The following is a 22,337-nucleotide window of genomic DNA, read 5'->3' on the forward strand; positions in this document are numbered from 1 at the left end:
TCCTGTCATTGTTTTCACTTTTACCCTAATTTTCTCCTCCTGTCTTTTACTCTCTTTGTATTGTGTAGATTGATCAAACAACCACTGCTGAAGTTTCTTTGGAATACACGTTAAAAAATGAGAGCTTCAAGAATGCCCTTCCATTTTCTCTGCAGCTGGAGGAAGAGTCCAGGTATTGTACTAGAATTTATAACACTCTCTAACTATTATTCTGTTTATTTTGAACCCCTTTTTAGGTCTCGCTCTTGAGACCTATTGTGGTCGAGATGCCTCTCAAGGGAGACAGACCGGGGCACACGTGGCGATTTGGTTCTGTGGACGCACTCCTCAGATGCGCGCGCACACACAGCGCCTGCTTCTGCTTTTCTCGCATGCAGTAACGGCGCACACACACACACACACACACACACACAGCCCCCCTGCACACACACGCTCGAACATCCCCACCCCCGTGCTTACCTCGAGTCCTCGGCTCTGCGTGTTCAAAGGATGTCAGCTTTTGTTTACATTTCGTTTCTTTTGTCGGCTCTTGCTTTGCCTCGCCCTGTGAAGGACCTTGCCCACCTCCAAGATACATATAAAGAGATTCTGCATGAATGCAACTGGAAACTTATGGAGGGGTCCGCATTGTATCGATTGCTTATCAAGAAGGGACTTAATACGTGTGCGACTCATTGTCATAAACACTGCCACAGAGTGCCCGTACAGTAAACAGCTGTTGGTTGGTTTTACATTAGGACTGTCGCGGGTGTCGGTTCAGCCCCTCCACGCTTACCTATCCAGCACCTGTGGCAGGGAGACGCTGGTGGTCTGGTCCGACATGGCCCTGGCTTGCTGAGGCTCCAGTGGAGGCCAGCTGGGGGCATGCACTTCACTGCCCACGGCAGGCCTCTGCGTAGCCTTCCTGGTCCCTACACCCTCGCAGCCAATAGGTCCAGGGACCGGGCACCCCGGTTGACAGCCTCCCGCCTGGTCTCAGCTCCCTAAAGCCGTTAAAAGGCTGCTAACACCCACCGCCTCGGAGAGCGGCGGCCCCCGCAAAGGCCTCTGGCTTCGCCTGCTCCTTCTGCGAGGTACAGCAGTGTCGGAGGAGATCCCACTGGGCACTGACTGGAGGAAGTGGCAGTCACGCGCTGATGTCAAATTGCGACTCTGAGCGTGTCCGCACTCCCTCCCAACAGGAAGACTGCTGTTGCGCACTGAGAATTCTTCAGCGCCCTGGTCTCTGCTTGGAAGACCGAGATGGGATCGCACCGGTTGCAACACAACGGGAGGCGCACACAGGACCACCGATTTCGGCGACGTCTTTCCAAAATGTAGGCTTCTTTTGCTTTACGTTTGCTCCCATAACTGTAATGTGGAGTTTATTTGTCTAATTGTTCACACGAAACAGACGGTTTACCGCACCACTGCCTCTATCACTCTACGCTCTTTAGGGGCTGCCCTCTATAAACACCCGCGACTACGCCCGTTGTTAGGATTACCCAACACCACATTTCTCCTTAACCCAGATAAAACAGACAGCACAAGAGTAATTAATACAGAACACAAACATGAATGAGTTCCTAACTTTCTTAACTCTCAAAGTCCTTGTGCTTCTGGGACAGGACTATATCAGGTCTTAAAGTGATTCTATGAGTCCTGTCCCACCTATAAGGTTAGGAGATTCTGTTGCAGGTGTAGACAAAGAGCTTTGATTCACAGCGCAAGCTACTGAACGGTCTGCCTGGATTCCTTCCCACTGTTCTGATTCGGGTGGCTCTTCTTCCCTTACCATGTGTCTCAGTCAGATGCATTCTTCAAAACCTTCTTCCACCTCTTTCTCTTGACTCATCTTTGTCAGGTATCCGTACTCCAAAACGTCTTAAATAGCTATATATTCCTTGTGATATTTTGAGTTCTTTTCATGGCTGATATCATGGTGCCTCGAACTCCAGTTACTCTCCGAGGTGTAGGGGCTTGGATCACAGCACAAGCCATTGAGCGGGTCAGTCTGGATTCCTTCTTTCTGTTCTGACTAGGGTTGCTCTTCTCCCCTTACTATGCCTCTGTCACATACTTTCTTTCAAAACCTTCTTCCACCTCTTTCTCTCGACCTATCTCTTCAGGAGGTCTTTGTCCTGTATCCATACTCCAAAACTACTTAAAGGAATATTCCTTGTAATCATTTGAGTTCCTTTCCTGGCAGATATTATGGTGCCCTTAACTCGGGCAACTCTTCAAGGTGTTGGTTTCAAAGGGAACGCACCTTTCTCCCCAGATATCTGTATTTTACGAGGGCAAGATCGTCCCAATGCAGTTGTCTACTTCGGGCCCTTCTCAGTTTGCCCCACTCCCCAGGCGCAAGCCGCCTCGGAGCCAACGGTAGTGCATGTCGCCGTGAAACATAAACACTTGCCGGCCTAAGGAGGTTTCGGAAGTCAAGGTATCTACCAGATATGCATGCCTGCAATTGCCTGCTCTATAAAGCACCAGTGTTTTTAGGTCTCGCCAGCGAGAACTATTGTCATCGTGATGCCTCCCAAGGGAGACAGACCGGTGCACGCGCCGATTTGGGTCTGTGGACGTGCTTCTCAGACACGCACACACATTGCCTGCTTCCGCTTTTCTCGCATGCAGTAACTGCGCGTGCACACACACACACACACACACACACACACACACCCCCAGCCCCCCCTGCACACACACGAACCCCTCCCCCTGCGCTTACCTCGAGTCCTCGGCTCTGCTTGTTTTCTAAAAGCTTTCATTAATTGCAAGAAAACCTACCCCACCCTGCACGTTCTAGCTCGCTAGAAGTGTTCCGTATAGCTGCTTTTTAAAACCCTGTCCTTACGCTCCTGGTTGGGCCCTACCTCAGTCGTTGCTCTGTTGGCAGCCGGCAGCTTCACATTCTCCACAGCCCACTCACAGCTGCCTCTGCCTCACCTTTTTGGCATGGTGGTGCAGCAGTCATCCCCTGACAAGTCCCAGTTTGTGGCTAGGCTTCTCAATCACGTCGCATCACCATTACCCAGTGTGGCCGGACAACCAATGTGCACTCTCATGGCGTTCCTACAACATGCGCATGCCACGCTTTCACTTTCCCCTGTCATTCCAGCTAATGTAAAACAATGCAAGCATTATAGCAAAGTCTGGAGGCTGCAAACAGAGATGACTGACCTGCGCCGGGCACCCTTTGTCAGTCTTCCTGCCACTCAGGTGGCTATTGTGTACGATGAGGTGAAGGGACAGGTCGGACAAGTGCTAGAAAAGCAGTATCAGCTCTTTGTGACGTGTGCTGCACCCTCACTGGAACACGAGGTGGATTAAAGACGCCAGTGTCTGCTGCAGCAGCTGGAGGCACACCAGCGCCAGGTCCACATAGGCTTGTTTGAGTGTAGCTTAGAGAGGTAAATGTGCTATGTAAACAAATGGTCTGGTTTGTGTGACTTGTAAGGACCGTGTGCATAGCATCCTGTTCCGTCATTGAAATGCTATCGGCTGCTGTCATCGCCGAGTTCAGCAGACTCCTCTCTTAAAAGGTCTCTTTCTAATGACATTCCTGGATAAGAACCGGTGTGAAAGCCCTTAAACATGTTCAGCTTATTCAAAAACGATGGAGGGTTGCATCTTCATTGTGGGGCCTCAGAATGTGTGCCTGTTAACTAAGAGTGGAGCAGTGTTCAAGTGCTAGTGTGCGCGCGCAGCCAACTTTCAGGTCTTTTTAGGTTTTTTCAAACCAAGTGCAGTCATTGCTTGGTATGTGGAAACATACAAACATAATACATACTAGGCAGAAATACTGTGCTGTTGCCACAGCTGCGGCTGGATGTCAGTAGCAAAGAGTCATCCATCCTGAAGGTACTGAATGCAAGATAATACGATTTTTTTTTTTGGGGGGGGGGGGGGGGGGGATTTAAATGTTATTTTTTTTTTTATTTTTTTTTTTTCTTTCACCAGTGCTGGCAATTATGCAATATTTTATTTGCAGAACTCACAAGGAGTCCTAGATGAGGTCATACATTAACAACCATTTGCAGTTGGCCACAAATCTTTGAGATGCATGTGCTACCAAGAAACCAATACGCATGGATTTGTCCCTCATTCTGTACCTGTGCTGCTTTGCGTGTGTGTTTTTAATGTAATTAGCCTATTTGAGATAAAACAAAATCTTTTTTGTTGTGATGATTAGCATTGGTTGCGTATATAGAGGTTTTCTAATTGTTTGACATCGACCTGAAAGAGACAAAGAATGTCTTTGTATATTTATTTATTTGTAGTATTTATATAGCGCAGACCCAGCCAAACGGGCAACAGAGCGTTTTACATATAACTGGAAAGGAACTTAAAATGAGAAGGCTCCACTGAATAGGCGGTTAGTCTTCCACATCATGTAAGTGGATATAGTTTCACTTGCTTTTGAGTGGCTCCTGTAGTATTCTTTCACAAGGATAGTTTCAAAGCATCACACATGGCCAATAAGCTCGGTCGAGCCCCCCCCCATACAATAATAATTAATCAGTTATTGCAGTTCAGCGTTCAAACAGTATGCCATGACAAGCTTGTGCGATGGCTACATATTTTTTGATTTATTATTACAAGCATTGGCATAGCCAATAGGTCTCGCTTTTGGGACCTTATATGTGGACTACTGTTAACAAGTAGGCAGTAGCGCTTGTGAAAAGCACAGCGCTCTACAAACAAGCATTTGCAGTGCAATAGGTCTCACATTCACGCGAGTTTGAGCTATTGGCATTGTAAATGACAATGTCTTTTATCTATGTTTTGGTTTGTAAAACATAAATAAAAGGCATTGTCATTTACAATGCCAATAGCTCAAACTCGCATGAATGCGAGACCTATTGCATTGCAAATGCTTTTTAAACATTGCTGGTGACATCAATATATTACAGGCTCTTTTTAAATATTGCCAGTGGTGTGAATCTATCACGAGCTCGCTCTAGGCATTGCAGGTGACATGAATCGATCACCATCTTGTTTGTAAGTGATTTGCCAGAATCACAGGATATTGAGACAACGCCGAGAATGAAACCTGGTTCCCCAGTCCCTTAGTCGCCCACTCTGGCCACTATGCCACATCCTCTCCCACAAAGGAAGCCTTTGGACCAAACATGCCCATCTGCAGCAGCAGCTGTCCATGCCTCGAGTGCAAAAGTAACAGCCCTTTGATTGTGAAAATACTGCCAGGATGTTGGTGTGGGGAACTCTGAGGTGGGAGGAGGCAATTAAAAGCTGCAATATACAATCGGTTTTAACTGCTTAACAGAAATAGTAGAATATATTCCTGGAAGGAAAGGAGGTAAACCTGCACACAGGGATTGGGGCAGGCTACCTAAGGTAGATGTGTTCCCCAATATTGAATGGGTGGCATGCTAACGTGCAGCAACACAGGGAGGTACACCGACCTCTATCAAAAAAATTGAACATGTGTAATGAACCCCCTTCTGCAGGATGCCAACATTAATGATATGCTCAGCCGGACTAATAATTTTTAGAAGATGCGGATGCAGGTTACAAAATCACATCAAAGTCGACTACCTAACCTAAGATAAAAAAGCATTTCATCTCCCAGAGTATAAAAAATATTACCGTTTGTAATGCAACTGTTCATGTAAAGTGCTCTGATCCCTACTTTGCACTTTACCAATGTACATTTAAACAAGCGGTGCGTAAACATGCACATTTCTTACTAATCCTTGCTTATAAGAAGCAATGCTGGCAGTAAAAAAGGCGCAGTTACTGCCAGCTTTGCTTCTCGTAAGCAAGGACCATAAGTAGAAAATGCGTGTTTACGCACCACTTGTAGGTTTTCAAACACATAATTAATTGCCGTTTACAATGCCAATAGCTCACAATCTAGCAAATGCGAGACCTATGCATTGCAAATGCTTGTTGTAAGTGAAGTCTGAAATAGTGAAAATGTTTCTGTTCAATTATTATGTTACAATCAGTTTGGGCAATTAGTGTTTATTTTGAGTCTGAGCACTAACCCATGGAACAGGGCTTTGTGGCAAGAGTGGCTCAGACAAAAACATTTAGTGGAACAGCCTCTCCAAGCTGGATATTATACCATGATTGTATTTCGAGAAAATGGAGCTTATTGAGTGGTTAACGGGCAGGGTTGGCCTTTGTTGTCTGCTTTATTACATTATTCGGAATAAGAATGGAGCAAAGGCTGCCTTACCTCTGATAGAACCGACATGGATACCTTTCTCATAGATGTTTTTCAGCAAAGTGGTGCACAATAGAAAGTAGTTCACTTCAGGTATATTCAAAGGCTTGATCATCCACTCTCATGCCCATTTATGGAATCTGTGTCTGTGCTGAGACAAATTGAGGTCCTTTTGGCTAGTTTCAGTTTTGCGATATTATCAGTGTATGGGTTCATGTAGCATATGACTCCTGAACTAAGCCTTTGGCTTACAATTTAAGAGTTGGAATAATAAACTTTACTTCTTGTTAAGAGAGGAGGTCATCTAACTGCTACTGATGCGGAGCACTGCCTTTGGCCAAGCACCAGAGATATCAAAAACAGATATTACAGGGTCACTTGTAGACCATCCTTGCTGTTACAGATTAGGCAAATTGTAGATTATTTTGATTGGTTCTGTTTAACATTTTCTTAGTTAAAAGCGCTACAGAAAATTGTATTATAAGGAGCCCAGGCCCTTTCCTTAGAAGATACATGTGGTTGGCCTTTGCAAAAAGTAGGTCTGCAGAAGACCCCACATGTCAAAGATCAACTATATGATTCTGAGTGACGTTGTGGATGTCTCTGAAAAAGGTTTTTTGATTAAGACTTGCTCCAAATACTTGACCAGAGGTTGGAGTTGTCAAAAGTGAGATGTAAGCGTTTTCCTATGACCACTAACTTGAGGCATGAGGAATTCTGTTCCACTGTCCCTAACAATCTGGCTGCAATAACTGATTGACAACTTCTGAAGGAATCTGGTTTCAGTTGAGCAAGTCAGTGTGAGGTAGTCCACCACCCACTGCAGTTGGGCAGCTGAGAAATATGCCTCAAAGTATAGGGCACCAAATCCACCTTGTGCAATCAGAATCTGTAGTTCTACCTATGGCATTGTTTGCTGTTGTCTAGAAAGTTTGTGTGGAAAAGCCATGAGTATGCTGGTTGAATAATAGAGCAACCTGGGCAAAATTATCATTTAGAGGGTGCAACCCTGCCTGCTACTGATGGTGGTTTATTTTTTCCAAACGAATATTGGGTTCTCCATCACCATCCTGGTTTGTAAGATATTCCCTTCAATTACCACTTGTATATGCCTATATACCTAATGGTAATTTCACTCCTTTTTAGTGCTAAATTGTCATATCGCACCCCATCTGTTTAGGAGTGACTCCACAAGGGGAACATAAAGAATCTACTTCTACTCTTTAACAGACCCCACACCAATTCAAAGTCCTCCATTTTGAAAACTATTGCTGTAGTCCTATCCCCGGGTCCCTCACAAACAAGAGTATACCATCCACATATAAAGAGATAGTATGTTACTTGCCATCTAATTGACCATATTCATATTTTAGATTCACATAGTGGTGGGCAGGGGCTCTTTTGCAGGACCAGCAGCTGAGGGCAGAGGACAGACTAAGCTAGTGCCTCTCTGTACACCCAAAGCGCCCGAAATTAACCCACTAAACAGTCACAGTACACAAGGTAAATCTGGGCAAGGATATCCTCACTAAATCCATGGTCCACAACACTTCAAGCACAGTCACACCCTAGTGTATCGAATTCCTTCTCCAGATCAAGTTGAGGCCATCAGTCTTTTCCAGTATGTGACCTGACCATTGAATATGTGGCAATGTGCTTCCTTCTGACAAAGATGTTTGGATCCTTTTGCACCAGTGTAGGTAGAATCCTCCACAGTCTGGAGGCTAGATTTATACCTAGTATTTGGCTATGCAGGTTGAACTTTGAAAAACGTAAAAGCCCTGATTATTCATGGGATGGAATTAACCTCCAAGTTTGTAATCTCCTGATTACTCATGGGACTGATAACAAGTTTGGCTTTATTGAACGCATTCTAGAAGTATAGTCTGCGTTAACTAGCCCAACATTTGTTAAATTTCAGTTTATTCTGTGTTCCAAATGGTTATGTCAGAATTGTACGTTAAGTATTTCTTAAAGGGATAAGACACAGGTACTCTTAAAAGCACAGCACCCAAATCAACAATTATTCTCATCATGAAAGATGCAGTGGACCCAAAAGACCCTAAAAATGATCACTCAATATCTCTAGTCAACACTGATTGTAAAATATACTCTAAAACTTTAGCCATTATTTTTTTTACATGAACCAGCAGGTCTGAAGTTCTAATGTAAGTGTTGTGTGCAGAGGATCATGTACAATCATGTAGAATAAGAATACTTTTATTCAGTTAATAAAAACTTACCATTTAGTACATCTTTCTTGTATCGTACGTAAAATCACAACCTTATAGGAAGCACAATTTGCAAATTGATCCTAAATTTAAAACAATTAATTTATTTAAAACCACATGAGCAAGTACTACCTAAATGCGATTACTAGGAGCTTATTCCTCCATTCGGCTGTATCCCGCAATGTATCATACTCTATTTGATAATTGTGCTATACTCTATAATCAGTTACAACGTATTGGCCTGCTGGAAAATGTATACCTTTTTGTTTATAATCCTGTATGAAGATTATAAATGGGGAAAGATGGTAGTATTTCCTAGCCCTCAAATTTGCCTTCCTACACACATCAGTCAAACTCCAGCAGTCCATAAACCCTCTCAGATTCCCTATCTTCATACTGATAACTTTTCCATGCTCTTGGGGCTTAGACCTGTCCAGTAGCTTTTCCATCACTCAGTTAAAGTCTCCTTCAATCATCGATGGCATGTGACCACCATCACAGGCAATAGTGTAAGGCAGTTTAAGACATTGGCTTGCCTAGTGTTTGGAGCATATATTAAGAGAACAACCACAGGTTGATATTTCACTATTCAAACCAAATTATTCTGACTCATCAGTATGCTCTTTGCATGGTGTCAATGATACCCCAGGTTTGATCCAAATCTGGACACTCCTGATCTCGGAGTACCTGATGAGTATTTTGTGCTGCAGTCTTGGTCCTTACTCCTCCATCTCGATTTCTCATCTTCTGGATTCATCAGGTGCATTGCCTGCAATAGATCAGTGTGCTCCTTGATTTTTGAAGTATGCATAATTTTGTGTGTAGGAAGCTGGCTTTTTATGTAGTATGTACCAAAAATAAGAGGGAGTGAGAGGAAACACTAGGTTCATCCTCAACGTTGAATCTTCACAAAAATGGGACCTAGCTATGTTCAGGAGATTGACCTTCCACTGGAGAAAACAGTTTTCTTGTGAAACCTTCACGCACCAAGGTTAACACTTGGTGGCATGCTTCATCATCCGGTTTATCCCGCTGCGGAACGAGGCGTGCTGCTACCTATGAACTACTTGGGAGCACTTTTTGTATAATGATAATGATAATGATGGTGTTTAAGAATTAGGAGTGGGAGAGGTTTTCAGTGTAGCGTGAAGTTCAAATATACCTGGCTACTGGGTATAACCATTTTAATTTGAACCCTAGTCTGTATGTTTAAAAAAGGGGAAAGTAGGAGAGGAGATATGAGTCTGCTTTCGTATAAGGTCAACCTGTTTCTAGCCATGCCCCTATTTGCTTTTCATCAGGACCTAGGGAAACAACCTCCCTTTGCCCACTCCTGCTATTTATTATATATATATATATATATATATATATATATATATATATATATATATATATATATATACAGTTATCTATCAATTCTGTCATGCATATGAAATAATAGTTAGACACAGTTTTAACATTTATTTTAAAACCTATGTCATTATTCTTTGTTGATTTTTGCTGCATATATTGTTATATTGGGATTTATCCTGTTATATCCTATTCTAAGTGTGCTAAAATCCTTGCTGCTTAAACTAAAAGTAGTAGTATTTCTTCAATTTTTATTTTTGTATCACATGACTGGTGATGTCACTAGAAGTGGGTGTTAACACGGTTGAGCAAATATAAAAATAGCATTTCATATGTGGCAATGTTAGTGTGAACAAGAGCGAGTTAGCCTGAAACACGTAGCTGTTCTGTGTTGCTGCAATAAACCATCTTTGCTGATTCCAGTGGTCAGTCTCCCTCGTTTGCCGTCTTGCGCTGCTGTTTGTAACGCTGCAAGATCCGAGGAGGAGCCTGTATTCTATACAATAGCGGAAGTTGATTTGCTTCCGCAACGGACCCCTTCTTCCCAAGTTGGTGCCGCCTTCAAATCACGATTTTTGGATCTCGTTTGGGGAATTACGGTGGCTACCCCCTAGATTGCTGGTATTACTGAAGCCGCGTTGTGGAAACGGCAGGAGCTGTAACGGAGGGTCGTGTCGGAGGACCCGGCACATGTTGCGGTTCTCGCTAACCACACGCAGTGAGTGAAAGAAGCACTATTCCAGGTGAAGAAGTTAGCGAACAGCCATATTCCAAGGAGAAAAGGCAATATTTCTCTCCAACCGCAACTAGAATTACACACAGAGTTCATTGTCACAATGTCTGATGAAATTGAAAGATTGCGTTAAGAAGCAGCAATGAATTTATTTGATGGATCTAAAAGTGCCATAACCAATACTAAAACATCCCTGCTTGGCAACGACAATGCTGAACAGTGTAAAAGCTTAAAGACTATATTTAAAGATTTAGAAAAATAAGAATGCACAAAATGGTGGGAACACAAGTCCTTAAGTAAATATGAGGAAGTGGGCAGAGTCCCTTGCGGATCCTGTTGGTGCCAAGCTTTGACAGGCCAAACCCGGCAATGCTACAAGAGTGGGGCGAAGGCAATCTGGCGGCGTCCATGAACTTAGTTTGTATCCTTATCAAGTATGCAGCTATCAATAGAAGTAAAATATTAGATGAAATTGAATCCATTGAATTGGAGTTACAATCCAGACCGGAATTAGAAGAAATAAAGAAGTTGACAGAAACCATGAATGATCGACTTAAAAAACACGAGGAGAAAATTAAACTGCGCAAAGCGACGAAATTCACACGAGACCCTGATGATTACTTAAACGGAAGGATTTTTACCTTCTCACGAAAGTACAATACAGCTAAACGGCAACAATATAGCAGCATAAGAAATGTTAATTCCAACACAACGGGAACACCGAACGCTGAAGCCGGAGCTAGTAGATCGGTGTCTCTTCATGAAGACAACACCAACATTGAACAAGTAAGCATTAAAACAGCGTCTGTAACTAGTGACTCGAGTATTGGCTCTAATTCTTCACAGTCGGATTTAAACTTGCTTGGACTGACACGGTTGAATCTCCAACAAGAAATGGATTTTATTGTCGAAGAGAGGCTACAAACATTGCGACAGAGGCAACAAAAAGAGCAAATAAGCAAACGCGTAACAAACATAGAAAAGAAAGGAGACGCAAGCGGAAACAACACCCAACAGCAGAAAAAGAAGAAAGCATGGGTGAAAAGACAGTAGCTGACAATACCATAATTAATCTTTCAAGCATCACTTTGAATAAAGCGGAAGAACAGCTTTTATCTTTAGGCTTGAATTATTGTCCCGTCCAAAGCTTCAATTACTCCTTGACTCTCATTGACCTGTTTCACTTTATACACAAGCTTAAGTTGAAAAAACATTTTGCCTTGAAAACAGCTAAAACTGCCGCCCCTAGTTCAGATGGCTGTGATACTAACGACGCAGACGATATTAATCTGTTGTCAGCCTCTGATGTCCACACCTTTCTAGACCTTAATGATTTAAACAATCCTACTGACGATCAAGATTGTGATATGGATGCAGCCACTCAAGCCAGGCTGAGTAAAATTTTGATCTCACAAAGGGGAGCTGGGCTGACCCCCTTTAAACGGAAATCTAAATTTAGGCCTGTAATGCCGAAGGACACGATTGATGTGTTCCATGAATGTGTCACGAACGATATCAAAAAACTATACTCAAGAACTAACAATAAGAGACAAAAGAAAATCACTCACTTAAAAAGGGAATATGTGAAATTAATGAAAAAATTGGGAGAAAATCATGAAATAGTAATCAAAAAATCGGACAAAGGGGGCAACCTGGTCATTTGGCCCAAAGTAGATTATGTAAATGAAGCAACAAGACAATTAAGTGACCCAGTTTGCTACAAAAAATCAACATCGAAAGACTATGACAATGCTAAAGAGATTCTGCACAAAATGCTGGGGCAATGGAGAAGAGAAGGACTCATTTCCTTTGAGGAATATAAATATGATTGTTGAGATCCCTGTATTACCAGCCCTTTATTTAATCCCCAAAATTCATAAAGCCATTAGACCAGTGCCAGGGGAGGCCCATTATATCGGCTATAAACAGCATGGGAGAAAAGGCAGGAGAACACAGACTTTTTCCTTCAAGATATAATGAAAAACTTACCCAGCTATGTACAAGATACTAGCGATTTTTTTAGTGAAGATACAAGATATCAATTGGGATCAAGATATGTGGTTGATCTCATTAGATGTAGAATCGCTTTATACTAGCATTGATCATACCCAGGGCCTCTCCGCTATTAAACATTTCTTGGCTAAACGACCCATTGCCATTTATGAGCACAATAAAGTTATTGTGTCTCATAGAGTGGTTCCTCAATAACAATTACTTTCTTTTTGGCAAACAAATTTATAAACAATTGAGAGGAGTAGCGATGGGGGCCTGTTTCTCCCCCAGCTATGCGTGCTTGCACGTTGGCTGGTGGGAGGAGCAGGTTCTTGCCGCTGATCTCCACCAATGGATGAACAATGTCATATGCTATTTAAGATTCATAGACGACATCTTTATAGCATGGAAAGGGACTAAGGAGGACGCCCTATCTTTTGTAGAACATATGAATGATAATTCCCTCAATTTGAAGTTCACTGCCCACATTGATAAACAGAGGATACATTTCCTTGATGTGGAAATCTACATCTCTGACTCAAAGATCAATACGACCCTGCATAGAAAAATTACTGCGGGGAATGCTACACTCCATGCGTCTAGTATGAATCCTAAACATACAATTGCTAGCATACCATATGGGGAGATTTTAAGATTTAAGAGGATTTGTAGCTCTCCTGATTTTTTTTTGAGTCCTGTCTTAAAGATTTGTTGACACGACTCGGGGCTAGAGGTTACTCGGATAATATCCTCAATTAGGCCATTGAAAAAGCAAAATCGAGAACTAGAGAGAGTTTGTTCCCTAACCCGTTAAACAATTTGGCATTGGAGGAATCCTCTAAATCTAGAGATGATAGCCCACGCATGATAACTACCTTTAGCAGTGAAGACGGAAAGCTAAAAGCAATTATGAAAAAGAATTGGCCTATCATTCTAAGTGACCCTGTGTTAAATCATAAACTACCTAATATCCCCATCATTACATTCAGATGGGCGACAAGTATGGGCACTATTTTAGACAAAGCAGCCCCAGAACTCAAAGCCAAAATTCCTTGGCTTCAACCTTCCAAAGGCTTCTTCAAGTGTTCAAGCTGTCGTGCCTGTAAATTTGGCATCAATACCTCTCATTACTCCACCCCCTTTTGTGCTGTTCCTAGACCCATTAATGGCAATTTACGATTGCAAAACGGATCATGCCGTTTACGTCCGGACATGCACCTGTGGCCTAAAGTATATAGGCAGTACTAAACTTCAGGTGCATGTCAGGATATTACAACATCTTCGGGCAATTCTGCACAATAATCCGGCTTATCCGGTGGCCCGCCACTTGAGTAGAGTCCATAACAATGACTTGTCTTGTTTAAAATACTTTGTGGTGGGGGCCATTCCTCCATTAAAAAGAGGAGGTGATCGAGAAACTTTATTAAGACAGCTTGAAACCAAAATGATACTTGAATTTGATAGCCGCTGGCCTAATGGACTAAATAATCTAGATGAATTGCATCATTTTCTGTAAAGGCTCGAGTCACTGGTATATTGTACCTACAGCCCTCCCCACCCCATTCTATATACTCCCTTTCAGTTAGGTTCCCCATTGAAGGTTGAGTGAGTGGTGGACTAGGACGTTATAAATGGGCATTCTAATAATTATTATGCAGCTATTCTGTCTTTGTGTGATTGACCTGTATCTCTCTATTTATATTCTAATATTCATTGTGATGATTGTTATTCCTTGATGTATATATTCGCTATATTATATTTCTACATAGTATGTATATATTTTTTGATTACCTTTTTATACTACTATTTATAATATTGCAGCGATATTCTGCGTGTATTAAGTGTTTGGTGTGTATATATATTGATTATATATTTTCAGGTTGTGGGTTTTAACTTTTGATACTTTTTGATACTGACTGTTTTTAAGAGGTATATGAAAATCCTAGAAATTATGTAGCGATTCTATCTCAGGGATCTGAGAAGCTCCTAATATAAATGATGTCTCTTGATCTCGTCAGCGTTGCACTTTTTGCTGCTTACTTTGCACATATGTCTGCACAACTTTATTGCACTTTCTGTCCATTTATTGCTGCTTGGCTGTATTTTGCACATGGAGATTGTAACTATTGACACGTTTTTGGCATTTAACATATGTATATAAGACCCTTCCAGTTTTAGAGTCTTTAAGCATAGTTAAAAAAATTTATTTATACAGTTATCTATCAATTCTGTCATGCATATGAAATAAGTTAGACACCGTTTTAACATTTATTTTAAAACGTATGTCATTATTCTTTGTTGATTTTATTCTGCATATATTGTTATATTGGGATTTATCCTGTTATATCCTATTGTTCTAAGTGTGCAAAAATCCTTGCTGCTTAAACTACAAGTAGTAGTATTTCTTCACTTTTTATTTTGTATCACATGACTGGTGATGTCACTAGAAGTGGATGTTAACACGGTTGAGCAAATATAAAAATAGCATTTCATATGTGGCAATGTTAGTGTGAACAAGGGCGAGTTAGCCTGAAACGCGTAGCTGTTCTCTGTATTGTTGCTGCAATAAACCATCTTTGCTGATTCCCGTGGTCAGTCTCCCTCGTTTGCCGGCATGCGCTGCTATTTGGAGCGCTGCGAGATCCGAGGAGGAGCCTGTATTTTATATATATATATATATATATATATATATATATATATATATATATATATATATATATAGTTAGGATTTTTACCCTATGGGATTTTTGAAAATTCTATGTCTAATAACTTTGGCGTTTGTGGACGGAATCGGCACATTTTGTTTCTGAGCGTCCCTTGAAAATTTGGGGGGGTTTCGTCAAGGGGGGGCCAAGAAAAAAGGGGGGTACCAAAACGCGTTTTTAACATTGAGTTTTCCATAGGGCGGTTGGCCTCACTTTTAGCTCGAACAGCTGAATGGATTTGCACGAAACTTGGCAAAATTGTAGGGACTGTTAGCCCGATGTGCCTTTGCTAGGTCTCAATATATGTGCTCCAGTGGATTTTGAGAAATTAACGTTCAAAACAAGATATATATCTGTAACAGCGCTCCGGGCTGCGCTCCGGTCCGCTTACTTTTCGCGTAACGGAACTTTGCGATGCGAAGCTGATTGGCTTTCCGGTGTCTGTCAACATTCTAAACAGTCCGGAGCGGCCGCCATCTTATCTCTCGGTAGGATCGAGAGAGAAGAAGAGGTGAAAAACGAAGGGGGAATTTAATGAAAGGGGGCAAAGTAGACCCCTCTTGACCCCCTAGGAATGATGTTGGGGTTAAAGGGTCCCGTGGGGAAAATAAAAAAAAATTGATTTTTCACGGTAGAAGTGCTTCTCGGGCCGCGAACTGGGCCGCAAACTGGTAGCGAAACGGGAATTTGCCATTTTGTGTTTTGTTTTAATTAAATTACTAGGTATAAGGGGGTGCGGGAGATGTATCCTGATCCCTTATGTTTTCTGAGGGTGGCTGAGGAGGCTCATATATGTTGATACATGTCTTCCAGCGGCTGTGCGTGAGCTTTTTTTTTTTTTTTTTGCTGCGTGACGTCTGTTAACGTTCGATTCGATGGAAATCAGGAAGTGTTGACCGCCAATTTGTCACTGCGATAAAATATTTTGTTATAAATGAATCCTTATTGATAAACATTGTATGCGCCATCTTGCCTTTTTTCCAATGGCACAATTTTGTCGTGCACGGCAGCCATTTTAGATGCCTTGACCAGACCCACTCTCTGCACGCCGTCGATTCTCAGCACGGCTCCCCACCCTCGCAAGCATCTCCCCGACGCACTGGTCACCCCCGCTCTCTCTCTCATGCATGGGCCATAAACTTCCCCCCATCTGCGCTGCTCTTCCCTGAGATATTTACAACAAGGGGTGGTGAGGGACAGAGTCTTTGAATTAAACAGAATACTCTCACCCAGTCAAGCGATCAGGGCTAGATCCAACACCGTTTTTTAGCTCACTGCACCATCCCAGTTTCAGAACCTGGCTGTATGCAAATTAGTCTGTTCCTGTCCCAGTGCATGATGGGAACAGGGCAAACCAAACTACAAAAGCCAATTCTTACACTGGGAAGGAAACAAGCTACCGGGGACCGGTTTCTGGCATTTCAGCTGTCTTCGGCCCGGCTTGCTTGAATCCTGATGGTGCAATGAGTTTTTGGCCACTATAGGTGTGGCAGGGTATACTCAGACATGAGTCCCTTTCTCACTGTTCCATCAGGATTCAAGCAAGCCGGGCCGAAGAAGGCTGAAATGCCAGAAACCGGTCCCCGGTAGCTTGTCTCCTTTCTGGAGAAGAATTGGCTTGGTAGTTTAGTCTGCCCTGTTCCCATGATGCACTGGGCCAGGGACAGACTGATTTGCATATAGCCAGGTTCTGAGCTGGGATGGGGCAGTGAGATAAATAACGGTGATGGATCAAGCCCTGATCTTTGGACTGGGTAAGAGTGGTCTGTTTAACTCAGACACTCTGTTCATCACCACCCCCTTTTTGTAAATCGTTTTTGGCCACTATAGGTGTGGCAGGGTATACTCAGACATGAGTCCCTTTCTCACTGCTCCATCAGGATTCAAGCAAGCCGAGCCGAAGAAGGCTGAAATGCCAGAAACCGGTCCCCGGTAGCTTGTCTCCTTTCTGGTGAAGAATTGGCTTGGTAGTTTAGTCTGCCCTGTTCCCATGATTCACTGGGCCAGGGACAGACTGATTTGCATATAGCCAGGTTCTGAGCTGGGATGGGGCAGTGAGATAAATAACGGTGATGGATCAAGCCCTGATCTTTGGACTGGGTAAGAGTGGTCTGTTTAACTCAGACACTCTGTTCATCACCACCCCCTTTTTGTAAATCGCTCTTCCCTGAGAATCACACCCTGTGCCCGCCCGACACCTCCCTTTCACCCTATTCACTACCGCACCCTCTGACACTCCTCTTCCTCTGTGTCCGATTGTCCAGGCCGGTCCCAGGCTATCACCTAGCCCTGCGGATGTAGTTTATGGCCCCAGCTGCAGAGAATCCAGACATGCCAACCCTCCCGATTCAGGCGTGAGACTACCGATTTCAGTGCTAGTCTCCCGCCTCCCGATTCCTGCAAGCAAAAACCCGATTCCTCGGGGGTTTCAGCTGACAGGGCTTGGTATTGTGTTACGTGCTAATTCTTCCAGGAAACGTCAGAGGGCCGATGCAGGGGCTCTAGAAGGGGTGATAAACCATTTAAGCCTCATTAACAAGCGCATGGTCTTTTAAAGATATGTGAAGTACTCGGGGCGGCGGTGTGTGTGTGCCCTCTTTCAGGAGCGGGCAGGGGGGGGGGGGGGCACTGCCAGCAACTTGCCAGGCCAGGCAGTGTTCAACACTTGCATCACCCTTTCTCTGCCTGCTATTGCGCTCCATGCTTCGGAAAGGTAAGAAAAAGAACGTGCATTTGAGTTTGAAATGTCCGATCCTGTAGCAGCACACTTCCAAAGCCCACACATGACAATAACCCGATTCAAGGCCCCATTCACCCGATTTTTTAAAAATATATAGTACTCCAACAAAGTAGGATTATAAAACTTTATTAACTTTATAAATATATCGAACGCAACAAAAACTGTAAATACATTTAAACATTTTTTGGCAAAAAGAAGCAACAATGGTCAGTAGCTGTCTTTTGTGCGAATAGTCCCAAGGCAGCACAACGTGCTGAGTTCTGGACGGCACCCAGGTGATGTTACCTGGGTGCCGCACTGGTTTTTGGTTTCCTACAATGCAGCTCAGAAAAACAGCGTGGGGCGTCCCGAGTGGTGCGGGGGGAGGCCTCGTCAGTAGCGGTCTGTTGTGCGAATATTCCCAAGGCAGCAGAACGCGCTGAGATGTGGATGGCACCCAGGTGATGTCCAGTAACTTGCCGCACTGGTTTTGGTATCCTACAATGCTGCTCCGAAAAACGGCGTGGGGCGCCCCGGGGAGGGGGGGGGGGGGGCGTGGGGGAGGCGGCGTGAACGGGCCTCCCCAGGTGGAGGCTCGTCTGCTGTACTGGGGCGCCCCTTTACCGTTTCAGTTGCCATTCTGCCCGCTTTTGCTACACTGTGCCTCATCCTCCATTCAGCTGTTTATCGCCCGCTCTTGCGGCTACAGCGTCTCGCTCACCATGTAGTTGAGTTGCGCCCACTCTTGCGTTGCAGCGATAGGCGGCTGCCATTGGATTCTTAAAATGGCGGACGGCTCTTCGGATTTGGGCCTGATCCACTAAAATGGCCCTGGGACACCTTGGAACTCGGACGCTTGCCTGCTAGGGCTTGGGCTCCATTCTCGAAAGCGTCCCCTCAGCCGTGAAGATTCTACAAAAGTCTTGGGGGCCCTCGACTCCTGCAGGCTTCCGGTGGGGAGCGGCTGCCATGATTGCTCGCGGAATGACCACGACGGAGCCACGAGATGGTGGTGCTCTCATGCTGACGCCAGCTTCAGTCTGAAACATCCAGAAACAAGGTGGGGCTTTCATCGTTTGGGGAAAAAAAATGTTCTAAACCAATGAAAAGTGTTATTTTTAGGTCATATGACCAAGCCTTCCATCATTAGGAAACCAAAAGTAAAATGAACCAATGAAAAGTTTTATAAACAAGTCACATGACCTGTTATGCGGCATAGGGCTACAAAAAGCGTAGAAAATCCGTTGGCACGTGAGGCGGCGTCAGTAGCGGACCGATGTGCGAATAGGCCGAAGGCAGCACAACGCGCGAGATCCGGATGGCACAGAGTTGTTGTCCAGCAAGTTGCTGCACTGGTGTGGCTATCCTACAATGCTGCGCCGAAAGTCGGCGTGGGGCGCCCCGTTGGCCTGTAAGGTCGCGTCAGTCAGTGGGGGCTGTGCGTCTCCCCCAAGATGGAGGCTCCTCGGCTGCAGTGCGGCGCCCCTTATCTTTTCACTCGCCGTCCAACTGAGTTGCATCCGCACTTGCGGCTACAGTAGGCCGAAGGCAGCACAGCGCGCCGAGATCCGGATGGCACCGAGGTGGTGTCCAGCAAGTTGCTGCACTGGTGTGGCCATCCTACAATGCTGCGCCGAAAGACGGCGTGTCCAGCTGAGTTCCGGTCACTCTTGCGGTACAGTGACTCGAACGCGCCGAGATCCGGATGGCACCGAGGTGGTGTCCAGCAAATTGCCGCACTGGTGTGGCCATCCTACAATGCTGCGCCGAAAGTCGGCGTGGGGTGCCCCGTTGGCTTATGAGGTGATGTCAGTAGTGGACCGATGTGTGAATAGGTCGGAACCAGCACAAGGCGCCAAGATCCAAATGGCAAGTCCTGGATGTTGAGTGCCATAGTTGAGAGTTCTGAGCAGTGCTTGTAAGACTGTCTGAAGCTTATTTGCACCTGCTGCAGCTTCACTATTGCCCTGGTGTGGCCAAAGATCGCCCACGACATAGGCGGCCGGCTCCCGAGGTCCGGCAGAACTTTTTTCCTTTTCCTTTCTGCATCTTGTCCCACAATCCGTTTGACCTGAAGACACGACCAGGTCCCTGAATGTGTGCAGGGGGACGTTATTGATTGAATCAAAATGGCGGCTTCACACAAAGCTGACTCAAGCGTTGCTGTTGATGCTATACAGACAAAAATTGGTTTTCAGTTTGTACATTCTTCAGGATTTTTTTTTCCATCCAAGGCTGATTATGAGTTTGTAGAAAAATGGCTTCAGATTTTCAACATACTACTCTTCAACATTCTTCCTAAATGTAACAATGTGAGACTCACTAGGAGAACGGCTGTTTATCTTTCCTTTCAAAATGCTGCCAACAATATTTTCTGAATGGAAGACACCATCTTGTAGCATAAAGGGCCGAAAGGGGTTCTGGTCTGGCCGATGGTTGGTGGAGACATTTTGACTATATCTTGGACCTGCCCGGCCTCGCCCAAAATGGCGCCGGTATAAATGGGACTCGTAACTCCTTGTTGTGTACTGGTTGAACAACCTTGATATCACGAGATATGAATGCAGTTTTGATGCTCATGGCGGGCGGGGACTAGAATTGATTGAATATTTCGACATCCCTATTGATATTAAGTTCTGATGTGTTATTGATTACTGTACTATTGAAAGTTCGAATTAACGTCACCCATGGTACTTGCCCGCAAATGTATATCTAGATGATTTTTTTGTAAGTGGCTTTGTCGTATTTTAATTACAAAATGTACGTCCACCGATTCTGCAACTGTTAGACACCTTAGTTCTTGCAACCTAATGGCCCGCTCGTTACGTTCCTCTACAGTGTAAATGTCTCCTCATCATATACGTTTCCAGTTTGCTCCGTGGCCGGCCCACGTGGTTATAGGCCCGTATTTGTATACTGACATTTTCACAATAAAGGTTTTTAAAACAAAACATGGTAGTAGTATTTACATTGGTAAAGTTTTTACTTTTAGTCACTGTTTTCGAATCAGTAAAAGGCAAGTGAAATAAAGCAGTCCAATTACATGACGGATAAAAGGTATATTACGTAGGAACGCAGTAAAGATAAATGGTCAAGGCCAGTTGTGTTTTCCACTCCTGCAACATGAAGTGATCGATAAGAATCTGATAATCAGGCGTATCGGCGAGTAAGACCGCAGGCCGAGCCTCTTTTACTCAACGGCCCCGTCATGGGACGAAGAAACGCCCTTTTTCTCGAAAAAGGAATATATTTTACTTGCAGGACAGTTGTAAATTTTCCGGGAAAGTACATTAGCCTGGAACATTATAACATATATGTTTAAAAAAAAAGAATGTTCGAAATCAATAAAAAGCGTATTTTTTAGGTCATATGACCAAGCTTTTCATGATTAAAATAACAAAAGTAAAATGAACCAATAAAAAGTTTTATTAACAAGTCACATGACCTGTTATGCTTACGTTACGCGCTGCGCCCCGGATAACTTCCGGGTGCGCTAACGCGGCGTGTCATATAACTCATTACGCGACAACGTAGGTCAAGAATATAGTCAAAATGTCTCCACCAACCAGCGTTCGGAACACAACCCCTTTCAGCAGTCCAAAAAGTTCTGTTAAATGACAACAGAGGGGACAGGTAACAAGAACCATCAGTCAAAGAGGGGAGGGCAAGTTCTTCTCTACCGGGTCATGTTGGGGCGCTACCGGAACTGATCGAATTGGTAGTCTACAGTGTTTCTGGATGTTTCAGACTAAAGCTGGCGTCAGCATGAGAGCACCACCATCTCGTAGCTCCGTCGTGGCCATTCCACGAGCAAACATGGCAGCCGCTCCCCACCAGAAGCCTGCGGGAGTCGGGGGGGGGGGGGGGGGGCCCAAGACTTTTGTAGAATCTTCACGGCTGAGGGGACGCTTTCGAGAATGGGACCCAAGCCCTATCAGGGAAGCGTCCGAGTTCCAAGGTGTCCCAGGGCCATTTTAGTGGACCACGCCCAAATCTGAAGAGCCGGCCGTCATTTTGAGAGTCCTGTGGCAGTCGCTTATCGTTGCATCGCAAGAGCGGGAGCAACTCAACTACATGGTGAGCGAGACGCTGTAGTCGCAAGAGCGGGCGGTAAACAGCTGAATGGCGGAAGAGGCACAGTGTAGAAAAAGCGGGCGGAATGGCAACTAAAACGGTAAAGGGGCGCCCCACTACAGCGTGTCTTCAGGTCAAACGGATTGTGGGACAAGGTCCAGAATAGAAGAGTCATCAAAAGGCAAAAAGTTCCGCCGGACCCCGGGAGCCGGCCGCCTATGTCGGGGGCGATCTCAGGCTACACCAGTGCTATAAGACTTGGGGAGGGGGTCGGAGCCAAGCGTCTTCTCCGAGTCCGTGCCATCACACCGCCCCTCGGGTGCCTACGTCAAGCGGTTTAGGGAGGTACCATATCACA

General features: G+C 44.4%; 1 protein-coding gene across 1 annotated transcript in view; it reads left to right on the forward strand.

Moving 5' to 3' along the window:
• Window positions 1-22,337, forward strand: part of LOC147683725 (von Willebrand factor A domain-containing protein 5A-like) — a 752,535-nt gene that overhangs the window by 157,924 nt on the left and 572,274 nt on the right. Inside the window, exon 13 of the mRNA XM_086944099.1 lies at window positions 69-172. Within this exon, the coding sequence (XP_086800225.1) occupies window positions 69-172 (104 nt within the window). The remainder of the gene's footprint in view (window positions 1-68; window positions 173-22,337) is intronic.

This window comes from Lissotriton vulgaris, chromosome 11 (genome assembly GCF_964263255.1).
Source record: "Lissotriton vulgaris chromosome 11, aLisVul1.2, whole genome shotgun sequence".
Classification (NCBI taxonomy): Eukaryota; Metazoa; Chordata; class Amphibia; order Caudata; family Salamandridae; genus Lissotriton; species Lissotriton vulgaris.